The 18,325-nt window shown below is 34.5% G+C and overlaps 1 protein-coding gene, 1 long non-coding RNA gene and 1 other non-coding gene across 3 annotated transcripts; 1 reads left to right on the top strand and 2 right to left on the bottom strand.

The window, feature by feature from the left end:
• Positions 1-1,905: 1,905 nt before the first annotated feature.
• Positions 1,906-2,751, top strand: LOC18595532 (uncharacterized). The gene is made up of 3 exons (XM_088807772.1): positions 1,906-1,995; positions 2,139-2,359; positions 2,469-2,751. The coding sequence occupies exons 1-3, from the start codon at positions 1,906-1,908 to the stop codon at positions 2,749-2,751; spliced, it is 594 nt and encodes a 197-aa protein (XP_088663898.1).
• Positions 2,752-10,924: 8,173 nt separating this feature from the next.
• LOC108662860 (uncharacterized) lies at positions 10,925-13,276 on the bottom strand. Its single transcript, XR_001928707.2, has 3 exons — positions 13,057-13,276; positions 11,881-11,934; positions 10,925-11,057 (listed from the first exon to the last, which is right to left on the bottom strand). It is a non-coding gene; the product is annotated as an uncharacterized LOC108662860 (long non-coding RNA).
• A 3,166-nt stretch (positions 13,277-16,442) lies between these two features.
• Positions 16,443-16,549, bottom strand: LOC148762015 (small nucleolar RNA R71). The gene has a single exon (XR_016027279.1). It is a non-coding gene; the product is annotated as a small nucleolar RNA R71 (small nucleolar RNA).
• Positions 16,550-18,325: the final 1,776 nt, after the last annotated feature.

Raw genomic sequence — 18,325 nt, 5'->3', positions numbered from 1 at the left:
TAGGGAAGTATATTTAAAAAATATTTGGGTAATTATAGAGTTCGAGTATGCCATTTGCTAATCGAGTTCGAATTCAGATACCTCAAAATTAGCAAGTACTCTACCCGTTGACATTCTTATTCGTTGGACATAAGATGAATTAACAAGAACAAAATGAAAAATTCTGCTCAAAACTTGCTGCATATAAAATAAAAAAATGCTACATAAAAAATTGAAAATAAGTCCATATTCATTTGGAAGTAAGTATAATCAATCATCCATAAATGTTTGGAGCTACGACAATTAGCAATCTTAGTAATGCTAATGAAAAGGAGAGAACAGAGATAAAATGAGATGTCATTGTGTTGTATACATTTTCAACTACCTTTTCATGACTAAATTAACCTACATTTCAAGACAAAGAAACAGATAGCTTTCAAACTAGACACATTGTCTCTTTAGAATACTAAAAAAAACTTTTCTTTTCGAGGTCTTGTACCTTCAATACTTTGTATCCCAGGTAATGTTTACAATCCTTTGTGAATCAGATAGTTGGAGGAAAAGAGCAAGTGCCTCAACCATTCTTTTCAAACCATAGTAGTTTTCATTTTCAAGTATTCTTCTCCCACCTCATAAATTTGTGTCGTAATAATCTTATTCCTGACTCGCTACCCAGCTGGCTGCATTCAGAAAGAAATTTCATTTAGTAATTCCTTTGAGTAAGCAAATCGCTAAAAGTTTCGAATAAAAAGTTTCATTGAATTAGAGTTTTGTTTTCGTTTCAAAAAGAAAAAAAAGGCAGAGCAAATTTTGGGGTGTTTATTGGTATCTTATACCAATAAGATAGTAACTTGAATCTAATTTGGATGAAAAACATTCCTATGAATTTGGAATATAAACTCTAATTGCTTGATCTTTCATAAGTCTTCAACATGATTAGAACTTCAATTTACAATAATATCATTTGATTTTTCTTGAATGTATGACCAATAATGCTTACATCAATTCACCCCCCTCTTGGATTTTAATTACATTAAGATTATTACTCTAACATTCTCCTCCTCTTCTTCCATTAAGAGAAAGTTCCACAAAATTGTGCAACTTTTATATGTTTTTTTATAAAAAAATTATAAATATTTAATTTTAAATTTTTAAAAGTTTTAAATTTATTTTTATAATGACATGACATCATTTGATGATTTGACAATATATAAAAATTATACACCTTTAATATATCAAATATAACCCTTTTCTATCCCATTAACTTGAATTCATTTTAGGTTACCAAAGCCCACATGATCCAAATCTTAATTGGACTAAGATTTAAATCCATGTAAAAATAGGTCAAACAAAGAAAAGCCCAAAGAAAAGGATCGGTAGGCCTAAATGAGAATCTAATTGGTTCCAAGTAAATATATTTGCTTTGTTAGTGTTCAGTCATTAATTCATGAATTGAAACAAGGACATCATACTCAAGATCTATAAACAAAACCCATTACAACAGGGAACACGTAACCATTTCTATGTTTAATTGATAACTTAAAAAATCATTTTTCTTTTTTTTTTCTTTTTTGGGCACATCTGATTAGGTACAAGGAAGAGGGAGGGTTGAAGCTTAATACCTTTTAAAAGGAAAGGAATAATAATGACTATAAAAAATTAGCACGGGTATTTGATGATGTATATGTCTGAAACATGAGCATGCATTTGTTAGTTGACTTAATGTATATGGACAAAGTGTTCGGATTTTTCAAGGTTTTCTCTGGTTCCTCGAAGCAAAGGCAGCGGTGATATCCATGATGTCTGAATGTGATGATTTCTATGACCTCTAACTACTGATATATAACCAGTGACTATACAGGTTTTCACTCTCTGGTAATCTTGTAAAACTTGTTATCCTTGTCTGGAATTGCTTTGCTTGAAAAGATGGCTATCAGAATAAAAACAATGGCATATGCAGTTGCAGTATTTGGGGTGAAATCCTTCATTTATGGAATAGTAGCTGAAAACAAAAAGGTTCTTTCGTTTAACTCATAACTAAATTACTTTTAGTTTCTCTTCTTTCTGATTGGTAAACATGGCTAGCCAAAGATGCCAACCAAACTGAATATCGTTTTTGTTTCCTTTCATTTCTTTGTTCTTTTTTTATTATTTTACAGCCTCCATCTGGAAATCCACAAATTTCCACAGGAGGTGATCACATTATTTGCAAGTATCCATCCGACCCAACTGTTGTTCTAGGCTTCTTATCTGTTGCATCACTTGCTGTATCAGTGCTGGTTGGACACTTTTCTGTTTTTTATCCTTACAATGGAAAATCTGTTCCTCGTTATGTTTTCTTCCGAAGCATGACATTCTTCGTCTTCTTCCTAGTCACTTCGTGAGTATATAATCATGTACACATTCTTTTCTATTCCGAGCATTGATTTGTTGTTGAATTAAGCCTCTTCCATCAGTTATTTAAAGTTGTTGTTTGTAAATGGAACCAGGGCACTCTCCATGTTGGCTGCAGGGATGTTATTTTGGGTGACGATCACTGAGCTCCTTCATTTAGCTGACAATGTTCATCAAGACATGAACACAACATGCCCCACTGCCCAGAGCGGTCTCTTTGGTGGTGCTGCGTTCCTAGCCCTGAGTGCTTCTCTCTTCTGGTTGATCTGCCTCATGCTAGCTGATGATGTCAGAACAGAGTACTTTGAGGAACAAGAGGACCGGCAAGCTGAGGCTTTCACAACAGACTATGACGCCAAGCAGCAAGGCGAGGTTTGAGAGTGTTTCCAGCAAGGAAAACAATGGCCTACTCCGTTGTTGTGTTTTCTCTTCTCTTTCAAGTAAAGATACAAAGGGAATGTATTGGAAACTCTTGGATAGCCCTTTCTTGTTTAACGTGGTTATTCACAGATACCTGTCTGAGTTGACGAAATAATTAAATCTTGCACAACTTGGATTTACGCACATGATGCACGTTTACAGGCTAACGCCTTCAAATTTCTACAATATTTGTCACGCCCCAGACCCGAGACATGACAGACGCCGCATACCTGTAAGGTATAATCCCACAGACATGTAAAGCTCTAAAATATATATCTTAAACCATTACTAAAAGAGACTAATATACCTGAAGAATTTAGTGATTATAAACTATATCTGTTGACAGAATTTCCAAATATCATAATTTGACAATATTCAAAATTAAATCTCCAAAACCATAAAGCTACTGAGTCAAGATAAAAGTCTGAATACTAATTAAGATAGTACGATGTTCATAATATTTAAATAAATCCTAGATAATTTAAGTGCTACTAAATTAAACATCACTCCCCAAAGTTCCCGCGTGGTTGACCAAATCACAATCTGAAAAAAATTTGAAGGAAGGGGTGAGTCCAACTACTCAGCAAGTAACTAACATCCCTTCAACCGGATTAAGCATGCTTAAAACATTTAGGGCAAAATATCATTTACAAATGCCAAGACAAAATATTGGGTAATCTTATTTAGAATCACATACTTCAAAATTTGCACATTCAAATAACAGAACAAATATATTCACAATATTTAACTTTTAATGGTCTCCTGTAACATGCTACGACCACACTTAACCCCTGTGGCATAGGTCAGAAATAGAACCACAATTAACCCCAGTGGCACGGGTCAGAAGCATATCAAAGCAACCATTGGCTGCACTGAACAGATATCACAAATACTACTATTCTGTAACCGGTAGTGCGGTTGGGAGATCGATCTTTAATCACAGAATACATGTCGACATGGCCAACATTTAACCCCCATTGGCAGGGTCAGAGCAGAGCCATACTAGGAGACAAAACAAAAATATATATTTTTAGATTACCCAAAGTTCATAAAACAGTATATCAAATTTCTCAAGCGTATCTCATACACCACAAAAGCATATTTGTTTTAGACTAAATATTTGTATTTATATTTGCGAAATCATATATGCATACATTATACAAAGTCATATATATTTCAAAATCAGATATCAGGCTTCGCATAAGCAACATTCTAAATCCAACATACAAACTCATATACATATACATTTTGCATGCTTAACTCGATTTTAATAAATCATAGGACAAAATATTATATCTCATGTACAAATTCAGATTGAAGCTAATTTTTAAGGTGTGAAAACACTGAAGGGATATCAGTCACTTACATGATCTCGTAAATTTTACTTTCAAGTAGCAAATTCGAAAATCCTCTTAGTAGCCTAGTATTTCGAGAAACACAAAAATCAGAACTAAATTTGCAAACAAATCCTACAAGGTGACTTTTCGTTGACCATCCTAAGCAGTTAGGGTGTGTAGCGACTCCTATTACAATTTATGAATTTTTTTTTTTTTGTTAATAAGGTAATATATTATTATTATTTATATTTTTGAATTAAACAAAATTTCCAATAAGGTTGAGAATTAAACTTAAATCATAAAATCAGTAAGGACTTTAAATTTCAGATAGAGAAATAATACTAATTTCACTTGTAAAAATCATATTTGTAATTAATTTCATAAATTTTGATATTTTAATAAAATCTACTAATTTAAGAAATAAATTTATAAAATATAAAGATACATACTTCTTAACATAAAAATACAGTAGAAATCACATATCCAATATTTATGAAATTTACAATAGAATTTATCACATAATAATTAAAATCAAATTTTTAAAACAAATTTAAAAAAAAAAAAAAAAGATTTTCTGTTTTCTGGAATTTCCAGAATCTGGATGACCATTTGGCTTACTTCAAGCTCTCATATCTTTTAACCCGAATTATTTCCAGTGATGAAATCAACACCAATTTAAAGTATGCATATCATACTACAAGACCAAAATTTGTTTCGATTAAAAAGACCACAAGATTCCTAAGTTTCGAAAGCCAAAATTCAAGAAATTATCACAGAAATACCCAGATTTTTGGGTTTCCAGTATCAATGAGCCTACTTTGAGGCTTTAATTCTCTTAACACAAGAAGCCTCTAACCAAGACATTGATGCCAAATTAAACATCTAATTTCATACTTCAAAAGCCCTCAAAGAAACGACCAAAAACGTCACCGGAATATGGAGTTCCGGTGACCCAAAGTCGGGCTGTCAAAACTGTTGAAAACCAGATTTCTAATTAACTTCAAAAATTCATATATTCTTAACCATAAGGCCAAACAAGATGCTACAAAAACCATTGGAAAGATCTTTTCAAGACCTTTCCATTGGTACCCATCATGCTACCGGAAAGTCATCAGAAAAGTGCCGGATTTAAATAAAAAAATAAGAAAATATATCTAATTTAGGATTTTTGTATCCAAATTATGAAAATATAATTCCCAAACATACCTTAATCAGCGATCTCTTTCCCTCTCCTCTGTCTTTCTTCTTCCCTGATATTAAGCCTTTCTGACTGTCTGTTGTTTGAATCTGATGAATGAACTAACGTAAGTTGTTGTCTGTTCTTTTAAAACTTATGAACTACCTAACCCCACTAACTTAAATGGGATAAATAAACTGACCCTTAATCCCACTAACTTAAACGTGATAATAAAACTGACTTAATTAAACTTCTTCTTTTACTTAAAGACCCCTTCTTCTATTTTTTTTATTTATTAAGACACCCAAGGTCATAATTGTAAATAAATAAAATACTAAAATAATATCTACTTATTATCTTTATAAAACTATAGCTTAATAATTTTAATTTATTTATTTTTTATAATAAATACTTTGTGAGGGGTATTACATCCTCCCCTCCTTAAAAGGAGTTTAGTCCTTTAAACTCTTACCTCGGTCCTCAAAAAGGTGGGGATACTTCTCTTTGATATTTTCTTCCAACTCCCAAGTCGCTTCTCGTTCTGTATGATTACTCCATTGGACCTTAACATAAGGAATAGTCCGCCTTCTTAGAACTTGCTCCTTTCTATCCACAATACGTATAGGACGCTCATCATAGGACAAATCTTCTCTAAGTCTCAAAGGAGTTAGCTCTACCACATGACTAAGATCCGGAACATACTTTCTCAACAAAGAAACATGAAACACATTATGCACTCCCGATAAAGCAGGTGGAAGTGCCAACCTATAAGCCACCTCACCAACCCTATCCAAAATCTCAAACGGACCCACATAACGAGGACTAAGTTTTCCTTGAATCCCAAATCGCATTACTCCTCTAGTAGGGGAAACTCGAAGAAACACATGATCTCCAACCTCAAATTCTAACTTCCTTATTCTATTGTCTGCATAACTTTTCTGTCTACTTTGAGCCGTACGAAGATGTTCTCTGATCAATTGAACCTTCTCAACTGCTTGCTGAATAAGATCTGGACCCAATAACTGTCTTTCACCCACATCATCCCAACAAAGAGGTGATCTACACTTCCTACCATACAAAGCTTCAAATGGAGCCATTTGGATACTAGACTGATAGCTATTATTATAAGCAAATTCCGCCCATGACAAGTGTCGATCCCAAGAACCCCCAAAATCCATGACACAAGCTCTCAACATGTCCTCAAGAATTTGATTAACTCTTTCGGACTGACCATCTGTTTGGGGATGAAAAGCAGTGCTAAAATTTAGTCTGGTACCCAAGGCTTTATGCAGACTCTCCCAAAATTTCGCCACAAATCGAGAATCTCGATCAGATACAATGGACACTAGCACCCCATGCAGTCTCACAATCTGCTCCACATACAACTCTGCCAACTTTTCCAACGACATTCCCGTACGGATAGCCAAGAAGTGAGCAGACTTTGTTAATCTATCCACAATCACCCAGATGCCATCATTACCTTTTGGGGTTCTTGGTAAACCAGATATAAAGTCCATAGTAATTCGTTCCCATTTCCATTCTGGAATAGGGAGGGGCTGCAACAATCCTGCTGGCCTCTGATGTTCAGCCTTGACTTGTTGACATGTCAAACATTTGGCTACAAACTGTGCAATCTCCCTCTTCATATTGCTCCACCAAAAAGTGTTCTTCAAATATTTATACATCTTGGTACCTCCAGGATGGATTGTATAATTACTATAATGAGCTTCCTCCAAAATTTCTCTCTTCAATTCTGCATCATCGGGGACACAAATCCTATCACCAAACCTCAAAGAGCCATCATCATGAATCCTAAAGTCTGGTTTCAAACCAGATTCAACCCCAAGTTTAATGTGTTGGAGTCGAGGATCATCTGCTTGGGTTGTCTTAATTCGGTGAATTAAAGTTGGTTGTACTTGTAGGTTAGCCAGTAATGCTCTAGAACCATGCACACGTACACCAATATCCATCCTCCGCAAGTCCTCTAAAATCTGTTTTTGGGAAGTAATCATTGCAGCCATATTCCCAAAAGTCTTCCTACTTAAAGCATCAGCAACTCTATTCGCCTTACCTGGGTGGTAACTGATGGTCAAGTCATAATCCTTCAACAATTCTAACCATCTTCTCTATCGCATATTCAGCTCTTTCTGCGTGAAAAGATACTTCAAACTTTTATGATCAGTAAAGACCTCACAAGACTCACCATACAAATAATGTCGCCAAATCTTTAAGGCGAAAACCACTGCTGCCAACTCCAAATCATGAGTAGGATAATTCTCCTCGTAAGGTTTCAACTGCCTAGAAGCATAAGCAATCACTCTATCATCCTGCATAAGAACACACCCAAGTCTCTTTTTAGAAGCGTCACTATAAACAACAAATCCCTTACCATTAGTAGGTATGGTAAGTATAGGAGCGAATACTAATCTTTTCTTTAACTCCTCAAAGCTCCTTTCACAGTCATTTGTCCACTCGAAGCGAACCCCTTTTCGTACCAATCTAGTCAAAGGCAAGGCAATACGAGAAAAATCCTCTACAAATCGCCTATAATATCCTGCTAAGCCCAGAAAAATGTGAATCTCTGAAACATTATTTGGTCGTTTCCAAGTCACCACTGCTTCAACTTTCTTTGAATCCACCGAAATCCCATCCTTCGACACCACATGCCCAACGAAAGCAACACTAGGAAGCCAGAAATCACATTTCTTCAATTTAGCAAACAACTGCTTCTGCCTCAAAGTCTCCAAAACAACCCTTAAATGCTTTTCATGATCTGCTGAGCTAGGGGAATACACTAGAATATCATCAATAAAAACAACCACAAACTTATCCAAATAAGGTTTGAAAACCCTATTCATCAAGTCCATAAAAGCAGCTGGAGCATTTGTCAACTCAAAAAGGCATAACAAGGAACTCATAATGCCCATATCGGGTACGAAAAGCAGTTTTAGGGACATCTTCAATTCTCACCTTTAACTGATGGTAACCAGACTGAAGATCAATTTTGGAGAACACCTGAGCGCCTTTTAATTGATCAAACAAATCATCTATTCGAGGTAAAGGATACCTATTCTTCACGGTTACCTTATTTAACTCTAGATAATCAATGCACAACCTCATGCTCCCATCCTTTTTCTTCACAAATAACACGGGCGCTCCCCAAGGAGATATACTAGGTCTAATAAAGCCCTTATCAAGGAGTTCTTGCAACTGCTCTTTCAACTCCTTCAATTCTGCAGGAGCCATTCTATAAGGAGCTTTAGAAATAGGACCAGTTCCTGGAACCAAATCAATAGAGAAATCAATCTCCCTATCAGGAGGTAAACCAGGTAGATCTTCAGGAAAAACATCATGAAATTCCCTCACAATAGGAATCTCTTCAATCCTCAACTCCTTCATTCTAGTGTCTGTAACAGCTGTCAAAAATCCTTTGCAACCACTAGCAAGCAATCGCCTAGCTTTCAAAGCAGAGATGACTCGCAAAGGAGTGTAAGTACCACTACCATAAAAACAAAAATGTGTTTCCCCAGGGATCTCAAAGTCCACCATTTTCCCTCGACAGTCAACTTTAGCAAAGTTTGCAGCTAACCAATCCATCCCCAGAATTACATCAAAATCTTGCATATCTAAAACATGAAGATCCGTAAGCAATTCTCTATCATCAATACTTACCACACACATCTTACAAATCTGATCTGAGATAATTTCACCTCTAACTGGAGTGTCTACACATAATTCATAATCCAGAAGCATACAAGGCAAAGCAAACTTTCGAACAAATGCAGCAGATACAAAAGAATGAGATGCACCAGTATCAAACAACACATGAGCAAAAGCTGAGGCAACTAACAGTGTACCTGAGACAACAGTGTTGGATGGCTCTACATCTGACTGAGTGATAGCATAAGCACGCCCCTGTGTGCGAGGTCTCCCCACTTTTTGATGTCCAGAAGAAGGTGCCTGAGTAGTTTGAACAACATGAATGGGTTGAGTCCTTTGCGCTGCAGTTTCAAAGGTTCGAGAGTTTTGTGGCCTCTGCACAGATTGAGATTCTTGAAGGACTAAGGGACAATCAGCAATACGATGGCCCAATTGGCCACATCTAAAACAAGCACCAGTAACACGCCTACATTCAGCAGCTCGATGTCCTCCACCACACACTGAACACCTAAGCCCTTGTTGGGATGTCTTGCCATGGTACGATTGAGTTCCCCGAGGAGGAAATCTATCCTTAAAAGTAGCAGAAGCTCGAGACTTTTCAATAGTTTGAAATTTAGAAGGACTACTAAAAGCTCTCTTACCTCGAAAGTCTGAATCTCTACCCCTCTTTTTTTGAAAATCTTTCCTTGCCTCCTGAGTCTCTCTCCATACAGCATCTAAGGATTTTGCCCTACCAACCACTTCATTGTAGCTGATCAAGTGCAATGGAGCTAAGCCTCTGCGGATGTGAGCATTCAAACCATTTTCAAACCTCCTGGCCCTACTCTCATCGTTAGAAACCAGAGCAATGGTAAACTTGGACAACCGATCAAACTCAACCTCATAGTCATCCACTGTCATACTGCCCTGAACCAGATTAAGGAACTCCCTCTCCAACTGTAACAACTTGCTTCGAGGGAAATACTTGGCATAAAAGGCAGTGCGAAAATTCTCCCAATTGAAGAACTCAGGGTCATTGTCATGAGTGCGCGCTACTCCTTTCCATCAATTATGTGCACTACCTTGCAATAAATAGACTGCAAATGTAACCTTGTTCTGATCACTGGAACGCATGGCATCAAAAGCTTTCTCCATTTCCTCAATCCATAATTCTGCATCATCCGGGTTTGTGGAACCTTTGAAAGAAGGAGGGGCTATCTTCTTAAACTCACCCAAAGCTTTCCAGTCAGAAAAATTGTCAACCTGTTGGACTGGTTATAGGCGTTGTCGTTGCTCCCTAACCAAACCAGCTACCTCCTGTATCAAGTTCAGCACCCTATCATCATGTCCAGCCACAACACCTTGTGTCCCCTCGATTGGGTTTGCAGGAGGTTGGTCAATTTCAACAGCCATCTGAGCATATGATGTTTCAACATCATCTTGATTTTGGCTTAGAGGATTTTGAATTCTCTCAGAACGAGACCTCCTAGCACCAACTACTCTAGCACTAGCCACAAGTTCAGCGAGATTAGGTTCGCGGTCTCGACGAGGAGGCATACTGATTTCTCATAATAAGAAAAATTAACATTAGTATTTTTTTTTTACACTAACATAAAGCAACCATAAAAGTATAACAAACATGAATTGAGGGAAAACGTCCCAATCCTATATTTTTTTTTTCTACCCATCTCTCGAATCTCGCACAAGTGTTATGTAACTATGTAATTATGCCTAACCTGGCTTTGATACCACTAAATCTGTCACGCCCCAGACCCGAGACATGACAGACGCCGCATACCTGTAAGGTATAATCCCACAGACATGCAAGGCTCTAAAATATATATCTTAAATCATTACTAAAAGAGACTAATATACCTGAAGAATTTAGTGATTATAAACTATATCTGTTGACAGAATTTTCAAATATCATAATTTGACAATATTCAAAATTAAATCTCCAAAACCATAAAGCTACTGAGTCAAGATAAAAGTCTGAATACTAATTAAGATAGTACGATGTTCATAATATTTAAATAAATCCTAGATAATTTAAGTGCTACTAAATTAAACATCACTCCCCAAAGTTCCCGCGTGGTTGACCAAATCACAACCTGAAAAAAATTTGAAGGAAGGGGTGAGTCCAACTACTCAGCAAGTAACTAACATCCCTTCAGCCGGATTAAGCATGCTTAAAACATTTAGGGCAAAATATCATTTACAAATGCCAAGACAAAATATTGGGTAATTTTATTTAGAATCACATACTTCAAAATTTGCGCATTCAAATAACAGAACAAATATATTCACAATATTTAACTTTTAATGGTCTCCTGTAACATGCTACGACCACACTTAACCCCTGTGGCATAGGTCAGAAATAGAACCACAATTAACCCCAGTGGCACGGGTCAGAAGCATATCAAAGCTACCATTGGCTGCACTGAACAGATATCACAAATACTACTATTCTGTAACCGGTAGTGCGGTTGGGAGATCGATCTTTAATCACAGAATACATGTCGACATGGCCAACATTTAACCCCCATTGGCAGGGTCAGAGCAGAGCCATACTAGGAGACAAAACAGAAATATATATTTTTAGATTACCCAAAGTTCATAAAACAGTATATCAAATTTCTCAAGCGTATCTCATACACCACAAAAGCATATTTGTTTTAGACTAAATATTTGTATTTATATTTGCGAAATCATATATGCATACATTATACAAAGTCATATATATTTCAAAATCAAATATCAGGCTTTGCATAAGCAACATTCTAAATCCAACATACAAACTCATATACATATACATTTTGCATGCTTAACTCGATTTTAATAAATCATATGACAAAATATTATATCTCATGTACAAATTCAGATTGAAGCTAATTTTTAAGGTGTGAAAACACTGAAGGGATATCAGTCACTTACATGATCTCGTAAATTTTACTTTCAAGTAGCAAATTCGAAAATCCTCTTAGTAGCCTAGTATTTCGAGAAACACAAAAATCAGAACTAAATTTGCAAACAAATCCTACAAGGCGACTTTTCGTTGACCATCCTAAGCACTTAGGGTGTGTAGCGACTCCTATTACAATTTATGAACTTTTTTTTTTTTGTTAATAAGGTAATATATTATTATTATTTATATTTTTGAATTAAACAAAATTTCCAATAAGGTTGAGAATTAAACTTAAATCATAAAATCAGTAAGGACTTTAAATTTCAGATAGAGAAATAATACTAATTTCACTTGTAAAAATCATATTTGTAATTAATTTCATATATTTTGATATTTTAATAAAATCTACTAATTTAAGAAATAAATTTATAAAATATAAAGATACATACTTCTTAACATAAAAATATAGTAGAAATCACATATCCAATATTTATGAAATTTACAATAGAATTTATCACATAATAATTAAAATCAAATTTTTAAAACAAATTTAAAAAAAAAAAAAAGATTTTCTGTTTTCTGGAATTTCCAGAATCTGGATGACAATTTGGCTTACTTCAAGCTCTCATATCTTTTAACCCGAATTATTTCCAGTGATGAAAGCAACACCAATTTAAAGTATGCATATCATACTACAAGACCAAAATTTGTTTCGATTAAAAAGACCACAAGATTCCTAAGTTTCGAAAGCCAAAATTCAAGAAATTATCACAGAAATACCCAGATTTCTGGGTTTCCAGTATCAATGAGCCTACTTTGAGGCTTTAATTCTCTTAACACAAGAAGCCTCTAACCAAGACATTGATGCCAAATTAAACATCTAATTTCATACTTCAAAAGCCCTCAAAGAAACGACCAAAAACGTCACCGGAATATGGAGTTCCGGTGACCCAAAGTCGGGCTGTCAAAACTGTTGAAAACCAGATTTCTAATTAACTTCAAAAATTCATATATTCTTAACCATAAGGCCAAACAAGATGCTACAAAAACCATTGGAAAGATCTTTTCAAGACCTTTCCATTGGTACCCATCATGCTACCGGAAAGTCATCAGAAAAGTGCCGGATTTAAATTAAAAAAATAAGAAAATATATCTAATTTAGGGTTTTTGTACCCAAATTATGAAAATATAATTCCCAAACATACCTTAATCAGCGATCTCTTTCCCTCTCCTCTGTCTTTCTTCTTCCCTGATATTAAGCCTTTCTGACTGTCTGTTGTTTGAATCTGATGAATGAACTAACGTAAGTTGTTGTCTGTTCTTTTAAAACTTATAAACTACCTAACCCCACTAACTTAAATGGGATAAATAAACTGACCCTTAATCCCACTAACTTAAACGTGATAATAAAACTGACTCAATTAAACTTCTTCTTTTACTTAAAGACCCCTTCTTCTATTTTTTTTATTTATTAAGACACCCAAGGTCATAATTGTAAATAAATAAAATACTAAAATAATATCTACTTATTATCTTTATAAAACTATAGCTTAATAATTTTAAGTTAATTTTTTTTTATAATAAATACTTTGTGAGGGGTATTACAATATTAGAAGCAACTGAGTATCTAATTTTTGTTTACCGAAACAGTACGCACCAACTTGGTAATCAAATGCAACAATTGCGTATGGCTAAACAATACAACAATTATGCAAATGCATCCTAAATGGAATTTTCCACTGATAATCCAACAATTGGCATAGTTAAACAATGCCACAATCGCACATAGCCAAACAATCAAGCTACTCATGACAAGGATAAATTATCCGTTGATGAGATGTATAGCTAATCAATCAAAGTCAAACATTGAGAATATTTTACTGACAAAATTTACAGACGAGTTTGTCGAATAACTTTTACCAACAGAATATAATGACAAAAAGGATTCTGTCGGTAGTCCATTAGCAAGCTTATAGTGCGAAATAAAAGGCATGCAAAGTTTATTGACCACAAAATTCTGTTCGTAAAAAAGTTATCGATGAAATTTACCAACCAATGTTGTCGACGAAAGCACCAATTAGCAAAGATATTCAATTGCGGGATGAAATTACCAACGAAATTTTTGTCGATAATGGCTTTGAGCATGCGTGCTATGTTAGCCACAAGTTTACTAAAAGAATTTTCATTAGTAGTTTCAATGTATACGTACCGATGAAATTTTTGCCGGTATTGTTATTTTAAATTACCGAAAGAAATTTCCATCAAGAAATCCGTTGGTAGTTTAAATATTAAATCCGCTTAGGTCCCCCCAACCCCCCCCCCCCCCCCCCCCCCCCCCCCCCCCACCAACTTTCCCTTTTTCATTTCTTTTAATTTCACTCCTCTCTCTCTGCCCCTTCACATTTGAGTTGTCCTTGACCGGCCACCGTCCCATTGATAATTCTATTTATAAAATTATTTTTTATCTCAAAGTTTTCTTAAAAGTTAATTAAGTTCTTAAGTTTAGGCTTATTAGTTATTTTTTTGATTAGTTTATTTTTATTAAGTTATTTTAATTTTATATTTATTTACCTTAGTTTAGTTATTATTTATTAGTTTTTATGTTTTGGTAAGACTATAAAGGAATAAAGCTTAACTAAGTGAAAAAAGATGTTTAAGGAGTCTAGGCCTTGTTTGTACATATTGCGGTATTTTGAGCATAACTCCCACCCTAGATATCCAAATGATATGATTTTGGATCATTGGAATGCTAAGAGATAGCGCTACAGCTTTCATGAAGATTACCTTGCCCAATTTTTCCTTGAAGATGGATAATCACATTGGAAATTGACAGAGTGCAGTAGTCAACAAAAAGAAGACATGAAAACAAGGGAGCACTGCAGCTTAAATGGGGTGTGCCATGGTGTCAAAGAAGAGATTTTGAAGAAATTGCTGTGGGAAAAGAAGTTATGCAGGCCAACTTAAGTCTATTAAGCGCTACACTTATTCTAAGCCCATATTAAGAGTTTTGAGGCCAAAGTAGTTTAGTTTAGGAAAAATTAGGTTAAGTTTAGGCTATAAATGATAGCTTGAGGAGAAGTTAGCCTTATAGAAGAAAAATTCAGAAAGAGATTCAAAAAGTTAAAAGTTAAGGCTAAAGATTGAAGATCAAGGTTGCTAATAGTTGTTTATTTTTTTCCTTAGCTTTTATTATTCTTGTTCCTCTTGATGGCTAAACTTCATATGTTTTTAATTATTTTTGCAATCTTGAGTAGCTAAATTTCTTTTTCTAATATTGCAATGGGATTGAATTGTTTATTCCAATTTGTTCTTAATGCTTTTAATTAACTACCACCAATCAAATTGATGTAGAAACCTAAACATAACTTGGGAAAGGGAGTTTAGTGTAAGTTAAAATTGGAATAGAATATGATCATATTTATTTGCTTGAATGAATAAATTGATTTATGTATAGAATAGGAATATACCTATATTCCGTATGTAGCCAGCATCAGAACTTAAACTTAATGTGTTTATTCTAATTTCAATTCACATAGGTATATAGTGTTTTGGTTAAAGTAGATATTTTTATAAGAGACTCAAAGAAAACATTATAAATAATTGAGGATTTTAGGTTAGCAATTCAACCCCTTGGAATAAGTTAAGAGAGAGAGGTAAGATTTAGATAAAGTGTGAAGGATATTGTAATCCTAGGCTCTTTCAATTTGATTTTTTTTCCATTGTCTTTTTGCTTTATATTTTAATTAGTGTTAATTAGTTAGGTTTAGTTGATTAGTTATCAAAATTTTGATTGTTTGAATAAAACTAAATTATTTTAATTTTACTACTTAGTAAATTTTTAGAACAATTTTTGAGGAATCGATATTCTACTTACTGATATACAATCCAGTCGATACATATTCTTGCATAGGTAGAATTAACTAACAAGTTTTTGACATCGTTGCCGAGGAATTGTTCTCTAGAATTATTACTAATACTAATACCAAATAAATTTAGTCTTAATTCAAACCTTATTTATTTATTTTATTTCTTTAGTTTTCAGGCATCTTCGATCATTGTACGCAAAAGAGGAACTTGAAACCTATTCCTTTTGATATAGACGTAGAAAGAACTTTTAGAAGACTTCAAAGGGAAAATTTGCAAGTTCAAACTCTAAACCAAACAATGGCTGAAGATAATAATAATCATGATAACAATGCTTTCAATCAGATCATTACAGAAAACAAGTCTTGACGGGATTATGTTGTTCTCCTTTTACAAGGCTTGCACTAATGCATTAGAAGATCTCCTATCAATGCAAATAATTTTGACATCAAGCCTGCTTGCATTCAGATGATTCAATCTTCTGTTCAATTTGGTGAGTTACTTAGTGATGATCCTAATTCCCATCTACTCAGTTTCTTGAAAATCTGCTACATTTTCAAGTATAATGGGGTGCCTAATGATGTTATCAGACTTAGACTTTTTCCTTTTTCACTGAGGGATAAGGTAAAGAGTTGGTTGAATTCACTACCCCGTTGGATTTATTTCTACATGGGAGGTATTGGCTAAAAAATTATTAGCAAAATTCTTTTCAACTGCAAAGATTGCAAAGTTGAGGAATGATATAACTTCGTTCACACAATTTGATGGTGAATCCTTATATGAGGCTTGGGAACGATTTAAGGATCTGTTTAGAAGATGTCCATACCATGGGCTTCCTCAATGGATTCAAGTTTAGACATTCTACAATGGGTTAGTCAGTTCAATCAAGTTTACAATTGATGTCACTGTTGGTAAGGCATGAATGGGTAAAAATCCTGATAAAGCTTATAATTTGTTGGAAGAGATGGCATGCAATAACTACCAATGGCCTTCAGAAAGATCTAGTTCTAAGAAAGCTACTAGTGTTTATGAAATTGATGCACTGAATGCATTGTTTACACAAATAGTTGCATTGACAAAGAGCTTCAATACAATGGGGGTTAATGTTGTTCAAAACTCCTTCATAATTCGTGATTTGTGTAGAGTTAGTCATTCGAGTGATCAATGTCCATTTAATCTTGAATTAGTTCAATTTGCTGGAAACTTCAACAGGCAACAAAATAACCCACATTCTAATACCTGTAATCTTCGTTGGAGGAACCATCTAAACTTCTCATGAAATAATAACCAAGACCTTCAAATCCTAAGCCAAACATTCTTCCTAGCTATCCACAACAAGCTCAACCTCTTGTCCCAGAAAAAAAGCCTACCATAAAAGAATTTCTCATGCAACATATTGCAAAGAATGATGCCATTATTCATAGTCAAGTAGCATTAATTCACAATCTTAATACTTAAATGGGATAACTTGCTAGCTCCATCAATAATAGACCTCAAGGTGCCTTGCCAAGTGACATTGAAGCCAACCCCTAAGGTAAGTAACAATGTAAGGCAATTACTCTAAGGAGTGGAAAAGAAGTTGAAAGTGTAAAGGAAAAATCGACTAAATCTTCAAAAGAGCATGTGGATGATGAAAAGTTAATTGTTGAAAAAGAAGTTGAAGCTAAAAAGAAAGATGATTGGAAAGCTAAAAATCAAGTGAAAGCTCAAGGAAATTTATTGGGTTTGGCTATGGACAGAATGCTCGAAATTACGCAGTGGAAAGAAAATTAAAACTTTAAAAACAAAACATACCTCCACCCACAGATTAGCATGGTGATATTTTAACACACAAAATGATATATAAAATCATAAAATCAGAAGCTAACCTTGCCAACATTTTTCTGATTGGAACAACAATCTCCTAAATGTAACTTGCAAACACCACAAGAAGCAAGAACCCTAACCAATCAAGCTCTTGGCCTCCAATGGTAGTACACGCGATTTCATTTGAACCTTTCAGTAAAAAAGGGAGACTTGAACTATGCTTTTGTGCTAGCAAAAGGGGACAACATTTGTCAAGCCCGATCTTATAAAATACTTTCCATGTCATTCATATGATTGACAATATGCTTGCATACTTGGAAAGCCCTAAAAGAAAAATCGTTAAAAGACGATAATGTACCAAATGGTACAATTAAGTTAATTTAAGTCTCGAACTAGATCAAATAAAGAATTTAAAATGAAATTAAGAATATTAAAGTCCCAGAATGGTTTAATATGGTGATTTGGAGTTCGAGGATCAATTTGAAGTCAAACTAGAATTTTTACTGTCCAGGGGCAAAATGGTCATTTGCCACCCAAGGACACAATGGGAATTTTTAGAAAAGAATTTTTTTAGCCCCATTTGAGTATTGGAGTATAATTTGGGGGTTTGGCAGTGAAAAAGTTTAATTCCAGTGATTTCTAGAGTGTAGGGGCAAAATCGTAATTTTGCCACCCGCGGACAAAATTTGAGATTTTGAGAGAATTTAGATCAAATTTGACAAATTGGAGAATGGTATGAGTATAAGGGATGAAAAATATGTCTATGGGTAATTTTTCAATTTTTGGGGCAAAAATGTAATTTTT

The sequence above is a fragment of the Theobroma cacao genome, chromosome 6 (genome assembly GCF_053813885.1).
Source record: "Theobroma cacao isolate CCN51 chromosome 6, ASM5381388v1, whole genome shotgun sequence".
Lineage (NCBI taxonomy): Eukaryota > Viridiplantae > Streptophyta > Magnoliopsida > Malvales > Malvaceae > Theobroma > Theobroma cacao.
Note: the sequence above shows the minus strand (reverse complement) of the source record. Positions and strands in the feature narration are given on the sequence as shown.